This window comes from Haliotis rubra, unplaced genomic scaffold, assembly GCF_003918875.1.
Source record: "Haliotis rubra isolate DU_JTF1 unplaced genomic scaffold, ASM391887v1 Scf323, whole genome shotgun sequence".
NCBI lineage: Eukaryota > Metazoa > Mollusca > Gastropoda > Lepetellida > Haliotidae > Haliotis > Haliotis rubra.
This window is the reverse complement of record NW_025766995.1, coordinates 584,132-602,563: the sequence shown is the minus strand read 5'-3', so window position 1 is coordinate 602,563 and position 18,432 is coordinate 584,132. Positions and strand designations below refer to the sequence as shown.

Below are 18,432 nucleotides of genomic sequence, written 5' to 3'. Positions count from 1 at the left end.
AACTAGGAAGATTCCCAAATAGAATTATGATATATAAACGTTTATTAAACTTTTGGCACAAGTTAACTTACCAAGAAGGTGCTTTTAAGCTTACAAACTTAATTTACAAGTTTTTCTCATTTCAAAGATCAATAGATAAAAAAGATAATCCCTGGCCCTCGCACGTTAAAAATATATTAGACAATACTTGATTCTCGTATGTTTTTGAAAATCCCTCAATTTGTACTACCCAGTGGCTGGTCTCAAAAGTTGAACATATTCTTAAAGATCAATTTTTCCAAAACCGGCACAATGACATTATTTCTAGTCCCAATGGTATACACTATCAGCACCTAAAGCCATTTCCCAATTTTGATGTATATCTCCTCCTTCCAAAACGCATTTCTTTACCATTATTGAGATTTAGAACATGTAACCATAGTTTACCTATTGAGACGGGCCGCTGGTATAATATTCCAAGGGAACAGAGAACGTGTCAACTATGCACTTCTTAAAGCATCGCAGATGAATACCACTATATTTTTCATTGCAAAGCATTAGATTCTTTGAGGAAACAATATTTACCCTCCCATCTAACCTCTTTTCCCAATGAAACAAAGTTCACGAAAATATTATCTGTAAAAACATTTATAGTAAATCTATCAAAATATACCCTACATCTATCATCTCTTGTCAGAAAAAAATGTTAATATGTTGTTTACTTCCATTTTGAATTTGAATTTGTATTTGTATATATGTTAACAATATATGCTCTTGTACCACCAAGGTGGTTTATGAAAATAAAGAATAAAGAATTGAATTGAATTGTGTCTGACTACGGGTTGCTGGTGTGCTAATCCCTATCGGTGATGTGTTACGGAAGGAGTGGTACTTACCGTCCAGGATGTTGAGCATGTAGGCATACACTGCCCCGCTCCCCGGTGGGGGTATTGAGTACACAGTAGTACCGTCTCTCATCGTGAAGTTCGTGGGCGTTTTCCATTTCGCCGCATACCCATTTAAGTCAGCTGCCGTTATTATCCCTCCTGAGAATATATGATGTTGTTAACACTGGGCTCATATAACTTTGTTTTATGTTATTTGTGAATGATAAGAACAGGTACTGATTTTGACTTTACTGAACCACTCACTCACTCACTCTGAAGCTGTGCCTGTTTTATAATGCTAACCTGCAGTAGTTTAATATTGATACCCCACTCAGATACATTATGCCGACTCCAAGACGACCGAGCGCCAGTCAAAGAAACAAGAAGCATGACCATTTAACGAAACCAGGGCATTGAACAACGACCGACCTCCTCTGACAGACCCGCTAGCCACTACACCACGGATGTGATACCTAACTGTAACAATCCCTCGAAGACACCCACCGTTGTCCTGAATCTCGGTGACGATGGAGTCAGTCAGGCTCCCGTTGTAAAAGGCGTCAGCACCCTCGTTAGCAATCGTTTCCAAGGTTTTTCCGAGTCTTGTAAACGTCATCTTGTCCCCTTCCCCTAACACGTCACCAGTCCGGTCGAAGAACATTCTGTGATGGGAACAAATTTCATCAATGTTATGACGTGAAATCAAACGTTATGACGTTATTTTCATTTTAAATCAAACGTTATGACGTCAAGCTATCCGCACAGGCAGGTCACTCTATTGGCGTTTATACAACATCAACTGACCAATCAGAAAGCTTGAGCAGTGGTGATGTTGCTATGACGAAAACTGCACGTTTCATTTTCTAAATGCAAATCTTGGCACCAGCCTACGGCAATGTTAATTATGCAAGTTTTGTTTGAGTGGCATTCTAGAAGTTGGTGATATAGAGATGACAAGACTTTATGGATGATCAACTTCGCCATTGTTAAAATAAAGAACTTGATCATCCATAAAGTCGTGTCATCTCAATTATGCAAGTGTTATCAAATATCAAATTTTGACAGATGTATACCACGGCGGCCTGATGACGCCAGACAAACCAGTGGCTGATAATATGATCAAATATCATGGTTGTATCATGGAGCACTGAGGCCATAGATGGCACAAGATATTTGTAAACATACGTAAATGACCGTTTCCGCAGAATGTCTTCATGTGCCTTAAGTCCTTTCGTGAACAAGAATTTCTGGATTTCCACTCCTTCTCTGCACAGTTTGATGGTAGGCTCGAATAGGTCCTTCCAAGGAAGTTTGCCAAATCTCTGATGGGCCTCCCAGTATCCCCTCACTTCTCCCGGAACCGCAATGGCCAGCCCCCCTAGAACAGGAAGGGTACATACCATGAAACTCACAGAAGGAATGTGACAATGATGCGTTAGTGTTGTTTAGTGTCACTAAACAATGTGGCTGAAAGATAGCAGTTTGTTTTGTTTGTTTTTGTTTATGTTTTGTTTTTTGTTGTTGTCTTTTTTCTTTTTTCTTTGGTTTTTTTGTGTGTGTTTGTTTGTTTTGTTTTGTTGTTTGTTTGGGTTTTGGGGGTTTTTTGGGGCTGAAAGATAGCAGTTTGCTTTGTTTCTTTTGTTTTGTTTTTTTTTTGGGGGTTTTGGTTTTTTATGTTTTGGTTTGGATTTTTGGGGGTTTTGTTTGGGGGCTGAAAGATAGCAGTTTGTTTTTTGTTTTGTTTGTTGTTGTATGGGGTTCGGGTTTTTTCTTTTGTTTGTTTGGTTTGTTTGTTGGTTATGGGTTTGTTTGTTTTTGTTTTGTTGTTGTTGGGGGCTGAATGGTAGCAGAAAGAAAGATGTGGCTGAAAGACAGCAGTTTGGTTTGGTTTGTTTTTTTGTTTTTTGTTTTTTTGTTTTTTTTTTTTTGTTGTTTTTTGTTTTTGTTTTTTTTTTTGGGGTGCTGGGGAGTTTCTTGTTTAATGCCGCTCTAAGTACTGTTCCATTATATGACAGCCTGTGAATAATCGAGTCAGCAGCAGACCAGGTGATTGACGTCATGAGCATCGATCTATGCAACTTAGATACGATGACGTGAATCAACCAAGCCAGCGAGCCTGACCACTCGATCCCGTGACTCGCCTCTAGCGACAAGCATGGTTGCTGAAGATTAATTCTAACTCAGATAGCTACGGGTTAGATACACAAGAGAGCGTAGGGGTAACTGTACAACCTAGGCATGTACTGACATGTGCACACAGACCAGGTTCGCAATAAGATCCTTAGGATCTGTTGATAATTAAATACAGGTTTCGATACAAACATGGATAATGTTAATACCCCACATTGCGTCAAGAATGGTGTATAGGAAATAAACGGGGCCAAACAATTTCATAGTTAGAGAATGTCCTCTTTCTCTGTATGGGCATACATTTTTATATGTGTTTCACGTAGCCACCAAATTCGGTCGGTCGGCGACAAAAAAACTAAAAAAACAACGTAAAAAAGACAAAATTATCAGAATAATGTTCTTGATTTTCATTTATTGTAATTGTTATTACAATTTCTAGCGTTCAGTGGACTTGTGGCAGCGACTGATTAAAACATTTGGGGGGTTGGCAATAAAATTAGAAGGGTCGGTCTTGCTGTCCTATGTTGCATTTGAATAGTTTCTCAGCCATTGTCTGTCTGAAGCAAAACACTTGCACTGGCAATCATAAAACATTTTGTTTACGTTTTCAAAAAAACGTACGCAGCAGTTAGTTCCTTGTGCTATGCTTGTGTCTCGGCGTCTACATGGTAAGAAAAACAAGCTGCGATGACACCCTGATAAATGTCAAACATTGTACACGGAGACATCCAACTCAGCTCACTAACTCAAATGCTCTTTCATATGGAATCCTGGAAGGGACATTGTCGCGTTGTCGCACTGTCATGTTGTCGCCTTCATAGAAAAGCAAAAAGAAGCACAATTAACTAAAGCGCGACAACGCGACAATGTCCCTTTTAGGATTCCATACTTTCCTGTCAACATGTCTTCTTCACGCAAGGCAGAGCTTGGTCTCGTTTTATGCAGCGTTGTAATATACGAGTGTTTTGGATCGGTGTGAATCGACTAAAGAAAGCAGGCCTGGCTGTACGAATTACCGACGGCACGATCTATGCTTGTAGACAACAGAGGGAAGGCTCAGAAACCTGTGTATTTTACATGTTTGTGTCTACTCGTGAAGATTCGGGTTAGAATTGTAGCCAAGAGGCGACTAACGGTACTGGGTGGTCCGGCTGACTTGGTTGACACATGTCATTGAATAACAACTACGTAGGTCGATGCTCATGATGTTGATCACTGGAATGTCTGACTTCAGTATTTACAGACCGCTGTCATATAGCTGGAATATTGCTGAGTGTGATAAATAACACACAATAAAACATGTTCGTGGCATGTAAATGAAGCTCCAGGCTGGCCGTTTCCATAGTAACGGGTCCCATTCTTACCGCGAGATCTGAACCCAAGAGCGTTAACGGATAGTCACAATCTTCCAAAGTTGAAAGACCGGTTTCAGAGATGAGGCCCCGATGCTATATTAAACGAGAGCTCTGTACCGGGCAGGCTTCTGGTGTATATGTCGTCGGTAGTATAATGTATCTCCTAAACAGGAGCATATAGCGTGACCCAGATTGTAAAGGGCATCATCCTCACAGGAATAAATGGATCTATGAAGTCCGTCGTTGTCTCTAACCACCCCGATGAAGTGAATGAGCTTAGTTTACGCCGCTTTTAGTGATAATCCAGCAATATCAATAATGTCCTTCACGCATTGTACCCATGTGGACAATCGAACCCGGGTGGTGGTGGTGGAATTGGATTTTAACGTCGTGCTTGAGAATACTTCGCTCATATGACGACGTGCATGCGTGTGTATGTGTATGTGCGGCTGCTTGTAATAGCCCAGACTTAAGCTTGTTTTATAGTGCTAGCCCACTGAGATACCATGCCGCAGTGCAGCATGAATACCCCACTCAGACACATTATACTGACTCCGAGCTGACCAGTCCTTGTTGTACCAATTAATGCCGAGCGCCAGGTAGGGACCAACAAGTACCATATTTTAACGTCTTTTGGTATGACACGGTCGGGGATCGAACCCGCGACCTCCCGCACTCCGGGCGGACGCTCCAACCACTACACCACGGAGGCGGTCTCGAACCCGGGTCTTCAGCGTGACGAGCGAACGCTTTAACCATTAGACTACCCTGCCGACCCAAAACAAGCATGAATATTGGTACTGGTATTGAATACAGATGTCGTAGTGGGTTTTTAAAGTATTTTGTTTATGGTGTTAGGCTACCCCACCATCGCTCCACCGCCAAGATAAAAGAGATAGTGACCAAATCATTTACAGCATAGATCTATGATAAAAGTATGACTTTTTTATTAATTTTGTCAAATCCTCTGTCAGAAAGTGGCCACAGTGCGGAGACTTTCTGGTGTTTGGTGTTTCCAAAATTAAATTGTGACGTGTTATAAATAATAACATGTGGATGTAACGTAAATGCCTGGAGTCAACTTTGTGAGCAGACTCTTGCAGAGCTGTCATAACCCCTAGTGTACAGTACACAAACCTGTGCACTTAAAGGAACCCACGAATCCGTTGGTATATCACCAGATGGTGGCCACATGAATGCGTGCAAACACCTAGTTCCGGGTACAGTAACGTGCAGTGAACTTGGACAAAGTACTGTGACAATGTGTCCCAGTCCGCCCAGCTGTCAATGGGTATCTCGAAAGGATGGGAAAGTCACATTAACTCAGTGCGCCGAGTGGCAGCAAGAGTTGTATGATCCCCAGGGAGTTGAAATTGATAATATGATGTGCCGCTGAGATTGACATTCAAAGATCGAGGGAAAACAAAGAAGCACTTTGAGCATGCATGTGGGATGGACTATAGCCCGATATAAATACCCATATAATATTATGATTTGTAGTATTGTGTACTCACCGACGGTTGAAGCCTCACTCTCCCTATCAACGAACAGGCTGCTGTTGGCGGCATTTGGCGCCGTCTCACGAGCATCCAGAGCATATGCCTTGCCGGTAGCCCTGGTGAGGAACATTTTGATTTTCAGATAAAATTGATAATAGTTTGGATATCTTGTGTGTAATTATACGGTTAGGCTTTCGACCGCACCTGACTGACACATCGTGACATTTTGATGTGGTTGTAAACGTGAGTGAGTATGGTTTTACGCCGCTTTTAGCAATATTCCAACAATATCACGACGGGGGGACACCAGAAATGGTCTTCACACATTGTACCCATGTGAGGAATCGAACCCGGGTGTTAGGCCTGCTGCCCCACCGCCCCGGTTCTAAACGTAAAATTGGTAATAGTTTACATTTGTTGTTTCAGGTTTAGGGTTGTTTGCTGGATTTTCTCCTCTCCCAGAAAGCAATGGTTGATGTGAGTAGTAACGATCATTGTCAACCAATGCCCGGATCTGATCGACGGATCTGGTCTTAAGGCCCGTTTCTCAAATTTGTTTTATCGCTGAGATCGTCAAAATATTATCATGGTGAATATCCAAAAGTCATCAGATGTGGATGAGTCGGAGTGGCGGTTAATGTGTGTAATGAATTGGAATATAATGAATATGCAAATCAGGGTCTACCTGTCATATATGGTCATAAAGAAACCTCCACCGATGCCGCAGTTAATGGGGTTGGAGACACCGACGCAGATTACGGTTGCCAGGGCAGCATCCACGGCTGATCCGCCCCTTGCAAGGATGTTCCTGAAATATATGACTTTAGAATACAGTGAAATGATTGAATTGTCATATCCACTAAAGACATGACAACACACTGACATAATCTGACAGTCACATCCACACAAGTCATGATTACACACGAACACAGTATGCAAGAACCGACAGTCAGATCCGCACGTCTTGATTACACATGAACATCATATGTGTGAACTGACAATCAGATCCGCATGTCTTCATTACACACGAACACCATATGTGTGAACTGACAGTCAGATCCGCACGTCTTGATTACACATGAACACCATATGTGTGAACTGACAGTCAGATCCGCACGTCTTGATTACACATGAACACCATATGTGTGAACTGACAATCAGATCCGCACGTCTTGATTACACACGAACACCATATGTGTGAACTGACAATCAGATCCGCACGTCTTCATTACACACGAACACCATATGTACGAACTGACAATCAGATCCGCACATCTTGATTACACACGAAATTATGTGTACTTACTGAAATTTTCAGTAATGATAAATAATTCCTGAAATTTAAGAAACAAAATTATACATATTTACTGAAATCATTTGAATTACTGAAATATTGATATTGCTTTTAAAGTCAGTCAGGTTTTCATTTAACTACTTGTATTTATAGTCCGTTTCGTTTGATAAATAATTCAAATTTAAAAACAAACCATTTTACTGAAATCTAACTCGAAATATTATATAAGCAGTCAAAACTACTTGTATTTAATAGAAACGCTCTAACTCGATCATAATCAAACATCATACCCACTCTGTGAGGTTTTAGCAGAATTGTTGTCCTAAAAAGAAAAATGTTGTTTAACAAACTATCATTAAAATATTGACACAGTTTACTATTTGTTACGAGGGAGGAGTGCAGAAAATGGACAGCCAGGTGTTCGAGAACGGATGGAGACGGCACAGCACAGGTTAATGTGTAAATAACTTTGTCTGTGAACGTGCTTCCCGAACACCCGGCTTTCCCTTTCTCTGCACTCCTCCCTCGTAACAAATAGTAAACTGTGTCAATATTTTAATGATAGTTTGGTAAACATCTTTATTATTTTTAGGACAAAAATTCTGCAAAAACCTCACAGAGTGGGTATGATGTTTTGATTATGATCAGCGTTTCATTGAGTATTTTATGCTTATTAGTTTTCTAATTAGATTGCAATTCATCGGTCCGTTTTGAGCCAAACCGGGCTAGTGTGTATGTAAACCTTTTCTCGTCACTATATGGCTGAAATATTGCCGAGGAGACGTTAAGATTTAACTCACTCACCACTACCACTCTACTACTACTAATATAATAATATAATAACACTATTATGCTCCCCAGTTGTATGCTCCCCAGGGACTCGTGTCAACACACGAGCGTTTGCCATGTTTCCAAATGTGTGTTTTCTCTGACGAACTATTTGTCTTTCCAAATATATTTTAGTGTTATATGCATTTTGTTTTAAAGATATATTATTCACACAGAAAAGGATTAGGAACAAGTTCTCCAGCTTAGAATACCCTCTCCTTGGTATGCACATAGGTAATTTAGATTCCCGCAAATAAAGATGACAGATAGTGGACAAGGAAGTATAACATAAGTAAACAGAGATAGAGCTTATACAGAATAATATGCATTTGGCCAGGTACTAAGAATTGAAACATGATAAATAAAATAACTACGAGTTAGTGAGTTAGTTTTACGCCTCACTCAGTAATATTCCAGCTATATGGTGGCGGTCTGTAAATAATCGAGTTTGAACCCGACAATCCCATCACAGGCATGAGCATCAATCGACGCAATTAGGGTACGATGACATGTGTCAACCCAGTCAGCAAGCCTGACCACCCGATCCCGTTAGTCGCCTCTTGCGACAAGCATGGGTTCCTGAAGATCAATTCTAACCCGGATCTTCACGGGTCGAAATAGCTACGAGGTAAAATACATGATATAATAATGCGACAAATATCTCAAATACGGGGCTGATATTTCTGTTCAGTGAAGATATCTTAGTCTGATGCTGGTCGTGTTATTCATAGTTTGTTTCCATGTTAAAGTTCAGTTCACAGGACAAACACCTCGGACAATGAATCATTAACATGGGTCTGTATGAACTCGATAGTTTAGGATATCAGCCATTCTATAAAAGCTATATCCTTAAATTTTTAAATCCCTGTTAATGCATACTGTAACCGTAATGTAACATATTTGTCTATTCTGTAAGTTATTATAGGTCGAAATTATATACAGTTTATTAAGGACAAACTTTATGATCCCCCAAAATTATACTTGTATGAACATTTTGAGACAATTCAAGAGTTATATTTTTCACAAATCTAAAATAGATAATGCATTGAGGTCATGTTAACATTACCGACAACCATTAGTAATTTTAATATTCCTAACAGTTCAACGAGTACGTGGGTGAAGGTTTAGAGTCTCATCAGCAGTATATCAGACATAACTTGACAATTATACATTAAATATTGATAGATGTATATTGATAGATGGATATAATCTCCTATCGTCAAATGACAGCAATCTTCATTATCACAGATTGTGTTTCCAACTAGTGTGAAGCCATTAAACAATATCATATTATTTAACGGTGCTTGAAGAAACAGACTACTGATCGCCAATACTTGATTATTGAACACCTTAAAGCTGACCATGGGGACTTACAGGACCTTTGGGGACGGGGGGTAGCCCAGTGGTTAAGCTTTTGCTCGAAGACCCGGGTTCGATTAGCCTAGTGGGCACAATGTGTGAAACCCATTTCAGGTGTCCCTCGCAGTGATATTGCAGGAATATTGCTAAAAGCGGCGTAATGCAATACTCATTCACTACAGTACCATTGCCACTGCATGGTTCCCACCGGGTTTACATCTTCCCTCCAACTGTTCGCGATTATTGTTAAATTAGCCAAATTAACAGAAAATGTATAAACATGTTTATCCTTTGATAAAATTGGTCTCAAACCCTCTCTGACGGATATAAATAATAGCGTTACTTTGTCCTCCTTATGGTGGAGACAACGGCAATCGTAGTTCCACGAATACTAAAAAATAGATGACATTTTATTTGACACAGTAATGAACACTGATGATACCATACCAAAATAAAAAGGATCCTGAAAAATGATTATCAGAAATAGAGATCTTGGAGCTGTCCCCGCATATAGCCTTGTTTTTCTGATCCCTGTCAAATACATTTATTATATTAAACGCTTGTCTATAAAACACGAATTTATATGCGTAATTCATTTCCCACTCAATAAACCTTCATGTTTACAAATTTATCATATGTATATGATCGTTAATGAATGTTTATTAGGGAAATATTAAATGTCGGAGTTCGTAATAACGGGATTGTGGTTCATTCCGTATGCGTAGGAATATATAACACTACCCTATTAATCCGCAATATGAGGATCATAATTCAGAAAGAGGTTATATTTAATGTAATTTTGTTGATTAAAACAATAATATACAATTACAGACTGTTGATGAGGTCATAAGTACCTGTGTTCATCGTCCTCGGTCAATATTGCTTTTCACGGGTCCATAGAAACAGGTTTTGACCGAATTCACCAGTCCATAATTGTTTTATATGTAATTACCGAAAAAAGCTTCTAAAAACCACAACATGTCCATTTTGTCAAGAAAAGTAATTTTATTTTCACTACAAACCAATAGCGTTATGTCAACAATACTGTGACGTAAACAATAGAATGGCGTCATAGCTTGTCGTCATAGTAACTCAAGTCAATATGACTTTTGGTCGGACCTGGGTTGGAGTCAATACATGTATGCTTTTCTGTCGACGGTCACGTGACCGCCTCTAGACCAATCAGGTAGCCGGAAAAATAATCTTACATATTAAAGATAATTATATGCGGACAGAATGCAGTAATTGTAAAAATTAATAAAGCCAAACAGGACACCCGTGATTGTTCTTGTATGTACAAACGTGTCCTATCTTTTGGACAGATATATAGTGTTGTGATTTCATATTCATGAGAGAAAAACATCCCAGATTTTTAAATGTCAGGACATTTAATGAAGTTGATTTACACTAAACAGACACATTTTACTGTTAATTTACTTCAAAACATCACTTAGAAATATACATTAGGAAGTGTGGCTGAGAATAAATGCGTCAGAATATGTTTTCAACAATGTTAATCATCATCCCTACTAAACTAGTCCTTAGTAGTAGTAGTAGCAGTAGTAGTAGTAGTAGTAGTAGTAGTAGGATCGGGATTGGTTGAGGCATGGCATCGTATCCCAATTATAGGTCGACGTTCATGGCGTTGATCACTGGTCCAGATTCGATTATTTATAGGCGATATAACTGGAATATTGCTGAGTGCGGCGTTAAACAACAAAACAAACAACTAGTACCGGTGCAGCTGTTTCTAACACACAACCAACACCTCCACATTAATTTTCATACTTACGTTCCAATTTCGGAGCATGTCTTTATATCAGATGCGACGGAGGCAAATCTGTACGCCCCTTGCCTCGACCTCTCCGTCTCCACCGTTGGTGTTTCTGGCGTTGTTGAGGCGACAACCTCGGGTAACGGTTTCAGAAAAGCTTTCAGCGACCCCAGGCCGAGTCCCAGACCAAGCGCCAGTCCAAGGGAAAGGAGTAGCGAACTAGCGAGGATGGCGTACACGAGGGGGCTCCTTGCTTTCCTGAAACACGACAAATCCTAATTACATTACATCCTCTTCACCCAGAAATGGGTGGGTACCCGATGGGATAAAATGATAACATCTCTCACATCCTATTTACCCAGCAATTGGTGGGTACCCTGTATGATGAGATGGTAACATTTCTCACATCTCTTTCATTCAGCAATGGATGGGTACCCGGTGGGTTGTGATGATAACATCTGTTACAAGCAACTTGTAATCGATCTTCTTCTGAAGGGGCATTAGTAGCAGCTACTACAGCAAATACAGCCGTATGGCACTAAGCTGTTGCTGGATGCGCTATTCGACTTGAATTTTTCCACAATCACTTTCTAACTTGTGATTCAAAGGTGATTTGGGGTTAGAACTGGTCGTAATAGATATGTTTTACTCTTCAAGCGTAAGGAAACCCTTCATCCTTTATCAAAGGGGTGTTTGAAACTGAATCTGGTATTCTCCGCATGCAAAGATTAAGGACTACTATGAGAGTGAGTGAGTGAGTGAGTGAGTTTAGTTTTACGCAGCTTTTTACCAATATTCCAGAAATATCACTGCGTGGGACACCAGAAATGGGTTTCACACATTGTACCCATGTGGGCAATCCAACCCGGGTCTTCGGCGTGACGAGCGAACGCTTTAACCACTAGGCTACCCCACCACCCCTATGAGATCAAAACGTATCTAAAGATTACTAATGAAGCAATATACGAAATGCTGCACATCCTTTTCATAAGCATCAACAGAGAACGAATTCTGCTATTTCATTGGCATTCTTATCACTGTTAACTGATACTATATTTAGGATATCGATTTCTTGGTTAAGTACAAACTTTAGTAATTTGCGAGGTGGAAATCCATCCGGGATTCGAACCAAACCTCTCAGAATGACGCACCTAAACAACAGTGCACAAGTCTCAGAGTAACCCTTTCAGCCACCGTGGCTTAAGAAAAGAAGCTAGTAGTATACACAAAGGACATTGTATACCCGTCTGAAAGGTCTACTCCCATTTGTGAGAACTCCCAATTGTGAGACTCCCAGTTATGAGACAGTGGACTAGGTAATTAACAAAGAAAACACTCCATAGTGTCCTGTCTGATAGAATTGATTAACCCTAGCTAATTACTGATTTGCGATGTAAATGAATCGTGTGGAGGTAACTAAATGAAACTTTATAAGATAAATTGATTAACATACTCAGGTAAATATCTTTAAAAAATAATACTTTGTGCAGGTAACTTCGTGATCATTTGAAAGATTAATTGATTTACCTACTCAGATTTACTCCGTCTCCGAAACTACAGCTTGTTAGACACACACAACTGTAAGTCTCTAATTATGATTACTTAGAGAATAGTTGCATTTGATGTAATCTGTATATATTTATATGTACTTAAAAATATATTTATGCAAAAGTCAATATCGATGACGTCACATCCTCCATTTAATTTTGTATTTTATGTTGCATGGGAGCGGTGTTAACATAAGCAGTAATGCTTGTTCACCCATCCCAATTCATTTTCATATATATTAAAATATGTTTAACCCAAAATGACTTTCAACCTTCATAATAGTCAATAAAAATGTGTTATCATAATTACATATTCTTCTGAATAAATAAAATATTCAATGAACTATTTCTTCTGTGTAAATATAATCTTTGATAATCTATTCCATTAATCAACTTATCAATGAACTATGCCTCCTGTGGGTACTGGGCTGGGCTGATCCCACTTTCATTGTAGGGATGTGGAAACACCACCTATGTGCACTGAACCATTATTTAATGTGTCTCACAACTGGGAGTTCTCACAAATGGGAGGACACCGTCTGAAAGTGTAAATTTTACAAGGCGGTACCCGTCTGAAAGTGTAAATTGTCATAAGGAAGTACCCGTCTGAAAGTGTTAATTGTCACATGGAGGTACCCGTCTGAAAGTGTAAATTGTCATATGAAGGTACCCGTTTGAAAGTGTAAATTGTCACATGGACAGACCTGTCTGAAAGTGTACATTGCCACATGAAGGTACCCGTTTGAAAGTGTAAATTGTCACATGAAGGTACCCGTTTGAAAGTGTAAATTGCCACATGAAGGTACCCGTTTGAAAGTGTACATTGTCACATGAAGGTAAATATATCTCAACCTGAATGACAGACTTCAGACGTTGAACATATGACGACTGACACTCCTTAAACCATTCAGAAATCTCATATCCATGTCGCCTCTTGCGTTCTGTTGTCTTAGGCGCGGCAATTCGAGTTGAATGTCAGTTACGTCCCTTGGCCACTACAGAACCATCTCGTCGCAGTTTCAAAACCCGTTTAGCCCCGGTCATGTTTCTTGTCTTTTCAGCACCGATGTTTCATAGATTTCACCGATTAAACGCTTGACGTCAAGGACCTGAGTTAAAACGAACTTTCCTCGCAATAAACACGATTATAGAATTTCAATACAAATAAAGCACGGCGTTAAACGGAATTCACTCACTTACATTTACAGATGATGAATAGCATGTATTTTTGTATGCACATTATATTTCGTTTTTGTGCACTACAAAAACATGTCAGCGGTCTAGTTACATCTTTAAAATCTGGGGATAAAACTGTGTGTTTGGACTGCATCATATGGAATCCTAAAAGCAACATTGTCGCGTTGTCAAAATGAACAGATGAGCGTCAATGCGACATACTGGCCATTTGTCGCTATGTCGCTATGCCGTATTGTCGCGTTTGGGGCTTTTTTGCCACTTTTTTATGGGCCACAATGCGACAACGTGACAATGTCCCTTCTAGGATTCCATAGCATCATGCGTATGAATAGTATACAAAGCTTGACCTTGAACCCCGTGACACGCTGAGCGCGACACGCAGCTTCTCCTTTCATCTCATCTCTGGGTGAATGCGAACATTATCATGGCAATACTACCAGCTAGCGAACGCTACAACCTGACACGATTTCGTCGTCTCGTACAACAGGCCCTGGTATGCTGGGGTCTGATTCTAATCCGGGTCTGTATGGGGTGTAATTGTTGGTTTAACAAAACGTCAGCTTCATATTATGTAGATGATATAGATTGGTTTATACTGACACGCAGCAACTGTGTCGTATAAGCGAAACTCTCCTGTCGGGGTTGGAGTGAGTATTGTTTTATGCCGTTATAGCAAGATTTCAGCAATGTCACGATGAGGGACACCAGCAATACGCTACCTACCTACCTACCTACCTACCTACATACATACCTACCTAACTACCTAACTACCTAACTACCTAACTACCTAACTACCTATCTAACTACCTAACAACCTAACTACCTAACTACTAACCCACCCAACCCGTGAAGATCCGGGTTAGAATGAACCTTCAGTAACCCATGTTGGTCGTAAGAGGCGACTAACGGGATCGGGTGGTCAGGCTCGCTGGCTTGGTTAACACATGTCATCGGTTCCCAATTGCTCTGATCGATGCTCATGCTGTTGATCACTGGGTTGTCTGGTCCAGACTCGATTATTTACAGACCGCCGCCATAAAGCTGGAATATTGCTGAGTGCGGCGTAAAACTAAACTCACTCACTCACTAACCCACCCAACTATCCACCCACTTATGCACCCTAATTCTGCACATTACCCGACATGATACATATCATCGTATGCTAACAGCTTGCAACTTTGTTCATAATATCAGTCACTAGTTTTCTGGTCATGACTCGATTAAATACAAACCCTCGTCAAGTAATGTCCTTTTGTACACGTTGAAATTGACTCTTGTTACGGACATTAACATCAATATGCATTTTAATGTGTTTCTTTCCTCTGACCTCAAATTTTGAAATTGTACAACTTGGTAAGGTCAAGTGGCGTAAAATTAAACTCACTCACTTTATTGCTATAATCAAAGCCTGTATATTACACTGCCCTTAAAAGTGTACTGCCGCTCTGTTGTGTACTGTTGTTCTGTTGTGTACTGCCCCTCTGATGTGTACTGCCGCTCTGTTGTGTACTGCCGCTCTGTTGTGTACTGTCGTTCTGTTGTGTACTGTCTCTCTGTTGTGTACTGTTGTTCTGTTGTGTACTGCCGCTCTGTTGTGTACTTTGTTCTGTTGTGTACTGTCTCTCTGTTGTATACTGTCTCTCTGTTGTGTACTGCCGCTCTGTTGTGTACTGCTGCTCTGTTGTGTCCTGCCGCTCTGTTGTTTACTGTTGTTCTGTTGTGTACTGCCGCTCTGTTGTGTACTTTGTTCTGCTGTGTACTGTCGTTCTGTTGTGTACTGTCTCTCTGTTGTGTACTGTTGTTCTGTTGTGTACTGCAGCTCTGTTGTGTACTTTGTTCTGTTGTGTACTGTCGCTCTGTTGTGTACTGTCGTTCTGTTGTGTACTGTCTCTCTGTTGTGTACTGTTGTTCTGTTGTGTACTGCCGCTCTGTTGTGTACTTTGTTCTGTTGTGTACTGTCGCTCTGTTGTGTACTGCTGCTCTGTTGTGTACTGCCGCTCTGTTGTGTACTGCCCCTCTGTTGTGTACTGATGCGCTGTTGTGTACTGCCGCTCTGTTGTGTACTGCCGCTCTGTTGTGTACTGCCCCTCTGTTGTGTACTGATGCGCTGTTGTGTACTGCCGCTTTGTTGTGTACCGCCACTCTGTTGTGTACTGCCACTCTGTTGTGTCCTGTTGTTCTGTGACACCCTCGCAGTGATTTGTTTCTAATTTAATTTGTTTCATTTTATGTACAATTGTCAATTACATTCAATCTCATGTTGTTTGTTGGTTTACATCTGGTTTTATAACGTATTGATTCCCGGCTAACGATCACTTTCCGCTTGGAAATCGACATTTAACAAAAGAAAGAATATATTTATCACATCAGGGCATAATATTTTCACAGCGGTTGATAAAACTGAGAAAACATTTTATTATTTCACTTCCGACTGATACGTACAATCAATGAAACACAAGAATAAATTGAAATGATATTAGGTTGAAAATAAAATATCTTACTTATCATAGTCTGACGTCTCCGGATCCTCGACATCATACCCGGTCATGTTGTTAGACATACAGTCAGGTGTTGTAAGATCCACAGTCAGGTCCTGTAAGATCCACGGTCAGAGCATGTACAATCCACACTCAGGTCCTGTGAGATCCAAAGTCAGATGTTGCACGATCCACGGTAAGGTCTTGTATGATTCAGGCAGCGGTTCTGTAAAATCCAGACAGATATTGTAAGGTCTAGTCAGATATTGTAATGTCCAGTGAGGTGTTGCTAGATGTCCATGTTGCTATGTCCAGTGTAATGTCCAGTGAGGTGTTGCTCCAGTCAGGTGTTGCTATGTCCAGTGAGGTGTATGTCCAGTCAGGTGTTGCTATGTCCAGTCAGGTGTTGCTATGTCCCAGTGAGGTCAGGTGTTGCTATGTCCAGTGCTATGTCCAGTGAGTGTGTTGCTATGTCCAGTCAGTGTTGCTAGTCCAGTGGTTGCTATGTCCAGTGAGGTGTTGCTATGTCCAGTCAGGTGTTGCTATGTCCAGTGAGGTGTTGCTATGTCCAGTGAGGTGTTGCTATGTCCAGTGGTGTTGCTATGTCCAGTGTGTTGCTATGTCCAGTGAGGTGTTGCTATGTCCAGTGAGGTGTTGCTATGTCCAGTGAGGTGTTGCTATGTCCAGTGAGGTGTTGCTATGTCCAGTGAGGTGTTGCTATGTCCAGTGAGGTGTTGCTATGTCCAGTGAGGTGTTGCTATGTCAGTGAGGTGTTGCTATGTCCAGTGAGGTGTTGCGGCGTCCAGTGTCTATGTCAGTGAGGTGTTGCTATGTCCAGTGAGGTGTTGCTATGTCCAGTGAGGTGTTGCTATGTCCAGTGAGGTGTTGCTATGTCCAGTGAGGTGTTGCTATGTCCAGTGAGGTGTTGCTATGTCCAGTGAGGTGTTGCTATGTCCAGTGAGGTGTTGTAATGTCCAGTGAGGTGTTGCTATGTCCAGTGAGGTGTTGCTATGTCCAGTGAGGTGTTGCTATGTCCAGTGAGGTGTTGCTATGTCCAGTGAGGTGTTGCTATGTCCAGTCAGGTGTTGCTATGTCCAGTGAGGTGTTGCTATGTCCAGTGAGGTGTTGCTATGTCCAGTCAGGTGTTGCTATGTCCAGTCCAGTGAGGTGTTGCTATGTCCAGTCAGGTGTTGCTATGTCCATGTCCAGTGAGGTGTTGCTATGTCCAGTGAGGTGTTGCTATGTCCAGTGAGTTGTTGCTATGTCCAGTCAGGTGTTGCTATGTCCAGTGAGGTGTTGCTATGTCCAGTCAGGTGTTGCTATGTCCAGTGAGGTGTTGCTATGTCCAGTCAGGTGTTGCTATGTCCAGTCAGGTGTTGCTATGTCCAGTCAGGTGTTGCTATGTCCAACCTTGTAAGACTAACAATCAAATCCTGTGAGATCTTGTTGGATTCAACCAGCCAGAGTTCGTGAGGGACACTATAAGGTGTATGATCCTGTCATATATTGCATGATATAGCCAGATCTTCTGAGATCAGCAGTCAGGTTTCCAAGGATCAACAGTCAGATCCTGTGAGATCCACAGTCAGATCCTGTGTGATACAGGCATTAGAAAGGCCACAGTCTGGTGCTGTATCATCCACAGTCACTTCTTGTATCGTCAAGTCAGGTCTTGAAAGATGCAGTCAGGTCTTGTAAGATCCAGTCAGGTCCTACAAAATCCAATCATTGGCTCACTCCTCCGCGCTGAGCTGAACACCTAACAACGCACAGACAGTTCCTGTGGGGTCCAGACAAGACCTATAACATCAGCTTGATGCCTCACTCCTCCGTACTGATCTGAAGGCGTAACAACGCACGGACAGGTCCTGTGGGGTCCAGACAAGACCTATAACATCAGCTTGATGCCTCACTCCTCCGTACTGATCTGAAGGCGTAACAACGCACGGACAGGTCCTGTGGGGTCCAGACAAGCTATAACAGCAGCTTGACACTCACTCCTCCGAGCTGACCTGAACACGTAACAAAGCACAGACAGGTCCTGTGGGGTCCAGACAAGACCTATAACATCAGCTTGATGCCTCACTCCTCCGCTGATCTGAACAA

The 18,432-nt window shown here is 41.2% G+C and overlaps 1 protein-coding gene and 2 long non-coding RNA genes across 3 annotated transcripts in view; 1 reads left to right on the top strand and 2 right to left on the bottom strand.

Moving 5' to 3' along the window:
* LOC124283858 (glutathione hydrolase 1 proenzyme-like) overlaps window positions 1-16,605 on the bottom strand; it is a 26,472-nt gene extending 9,867 nt beyond the window's left edge. The window contains exons 1-7 of the mRNA XM_046719884.1: window positions 16,351-16,605; window positions 11,124-11,363; window positions 6,536-6,658; window positions 5,866-5,966; window positions 2,052-2,244; window positions 1,371-1,528; window positions 876-1,025 (exon numbers count right to left, since the gene is read on the bottom strand). Coding sequence (XP_046575840.1) covers window positions 876-1,025; window positions 1,371-1,528; window positions 2,052-2,244; window positions 5,866-5,966; window positions 6,536-6,658; window positions 11,124-11,363; window positions 16,351-16,409 — 1,024 coding nt within the window. The 5' untranslated portion in view covers window positions 16,410-16,605. The remainder of the gene's footprint in view (window positions 1-875; window positions 1,026-1,370; window positions 1,529-2,051; window positions 2,245-5,865; window positions 5,967-6,535; window positions 6,659-11,123; window positions 11,364-16,350) is intronic.
* Window positions 16,413-18,084, top strand: LOC124283860. Its single transcript, XR_006900419.1, has 2 exons — window positions 16,413-16,483; window positions 17,894-18,084. It is a non-coding gene; the product is annotated as an uncharacterized LOC124283860 (long non-coding RNA).
* Window positions 17,962-18,432, bottom strand: LOC124283861. Its single transcript, XR_006900420.1, has 2 exons — window positions 18,339-18,432; window positions 17,962-18,077 (listed from the first exon to the last, which is right to left on the bottom strand). It is a non-coding gene; the product is annotated as an uncharacterized LOC124283861 (long non-coding RNA).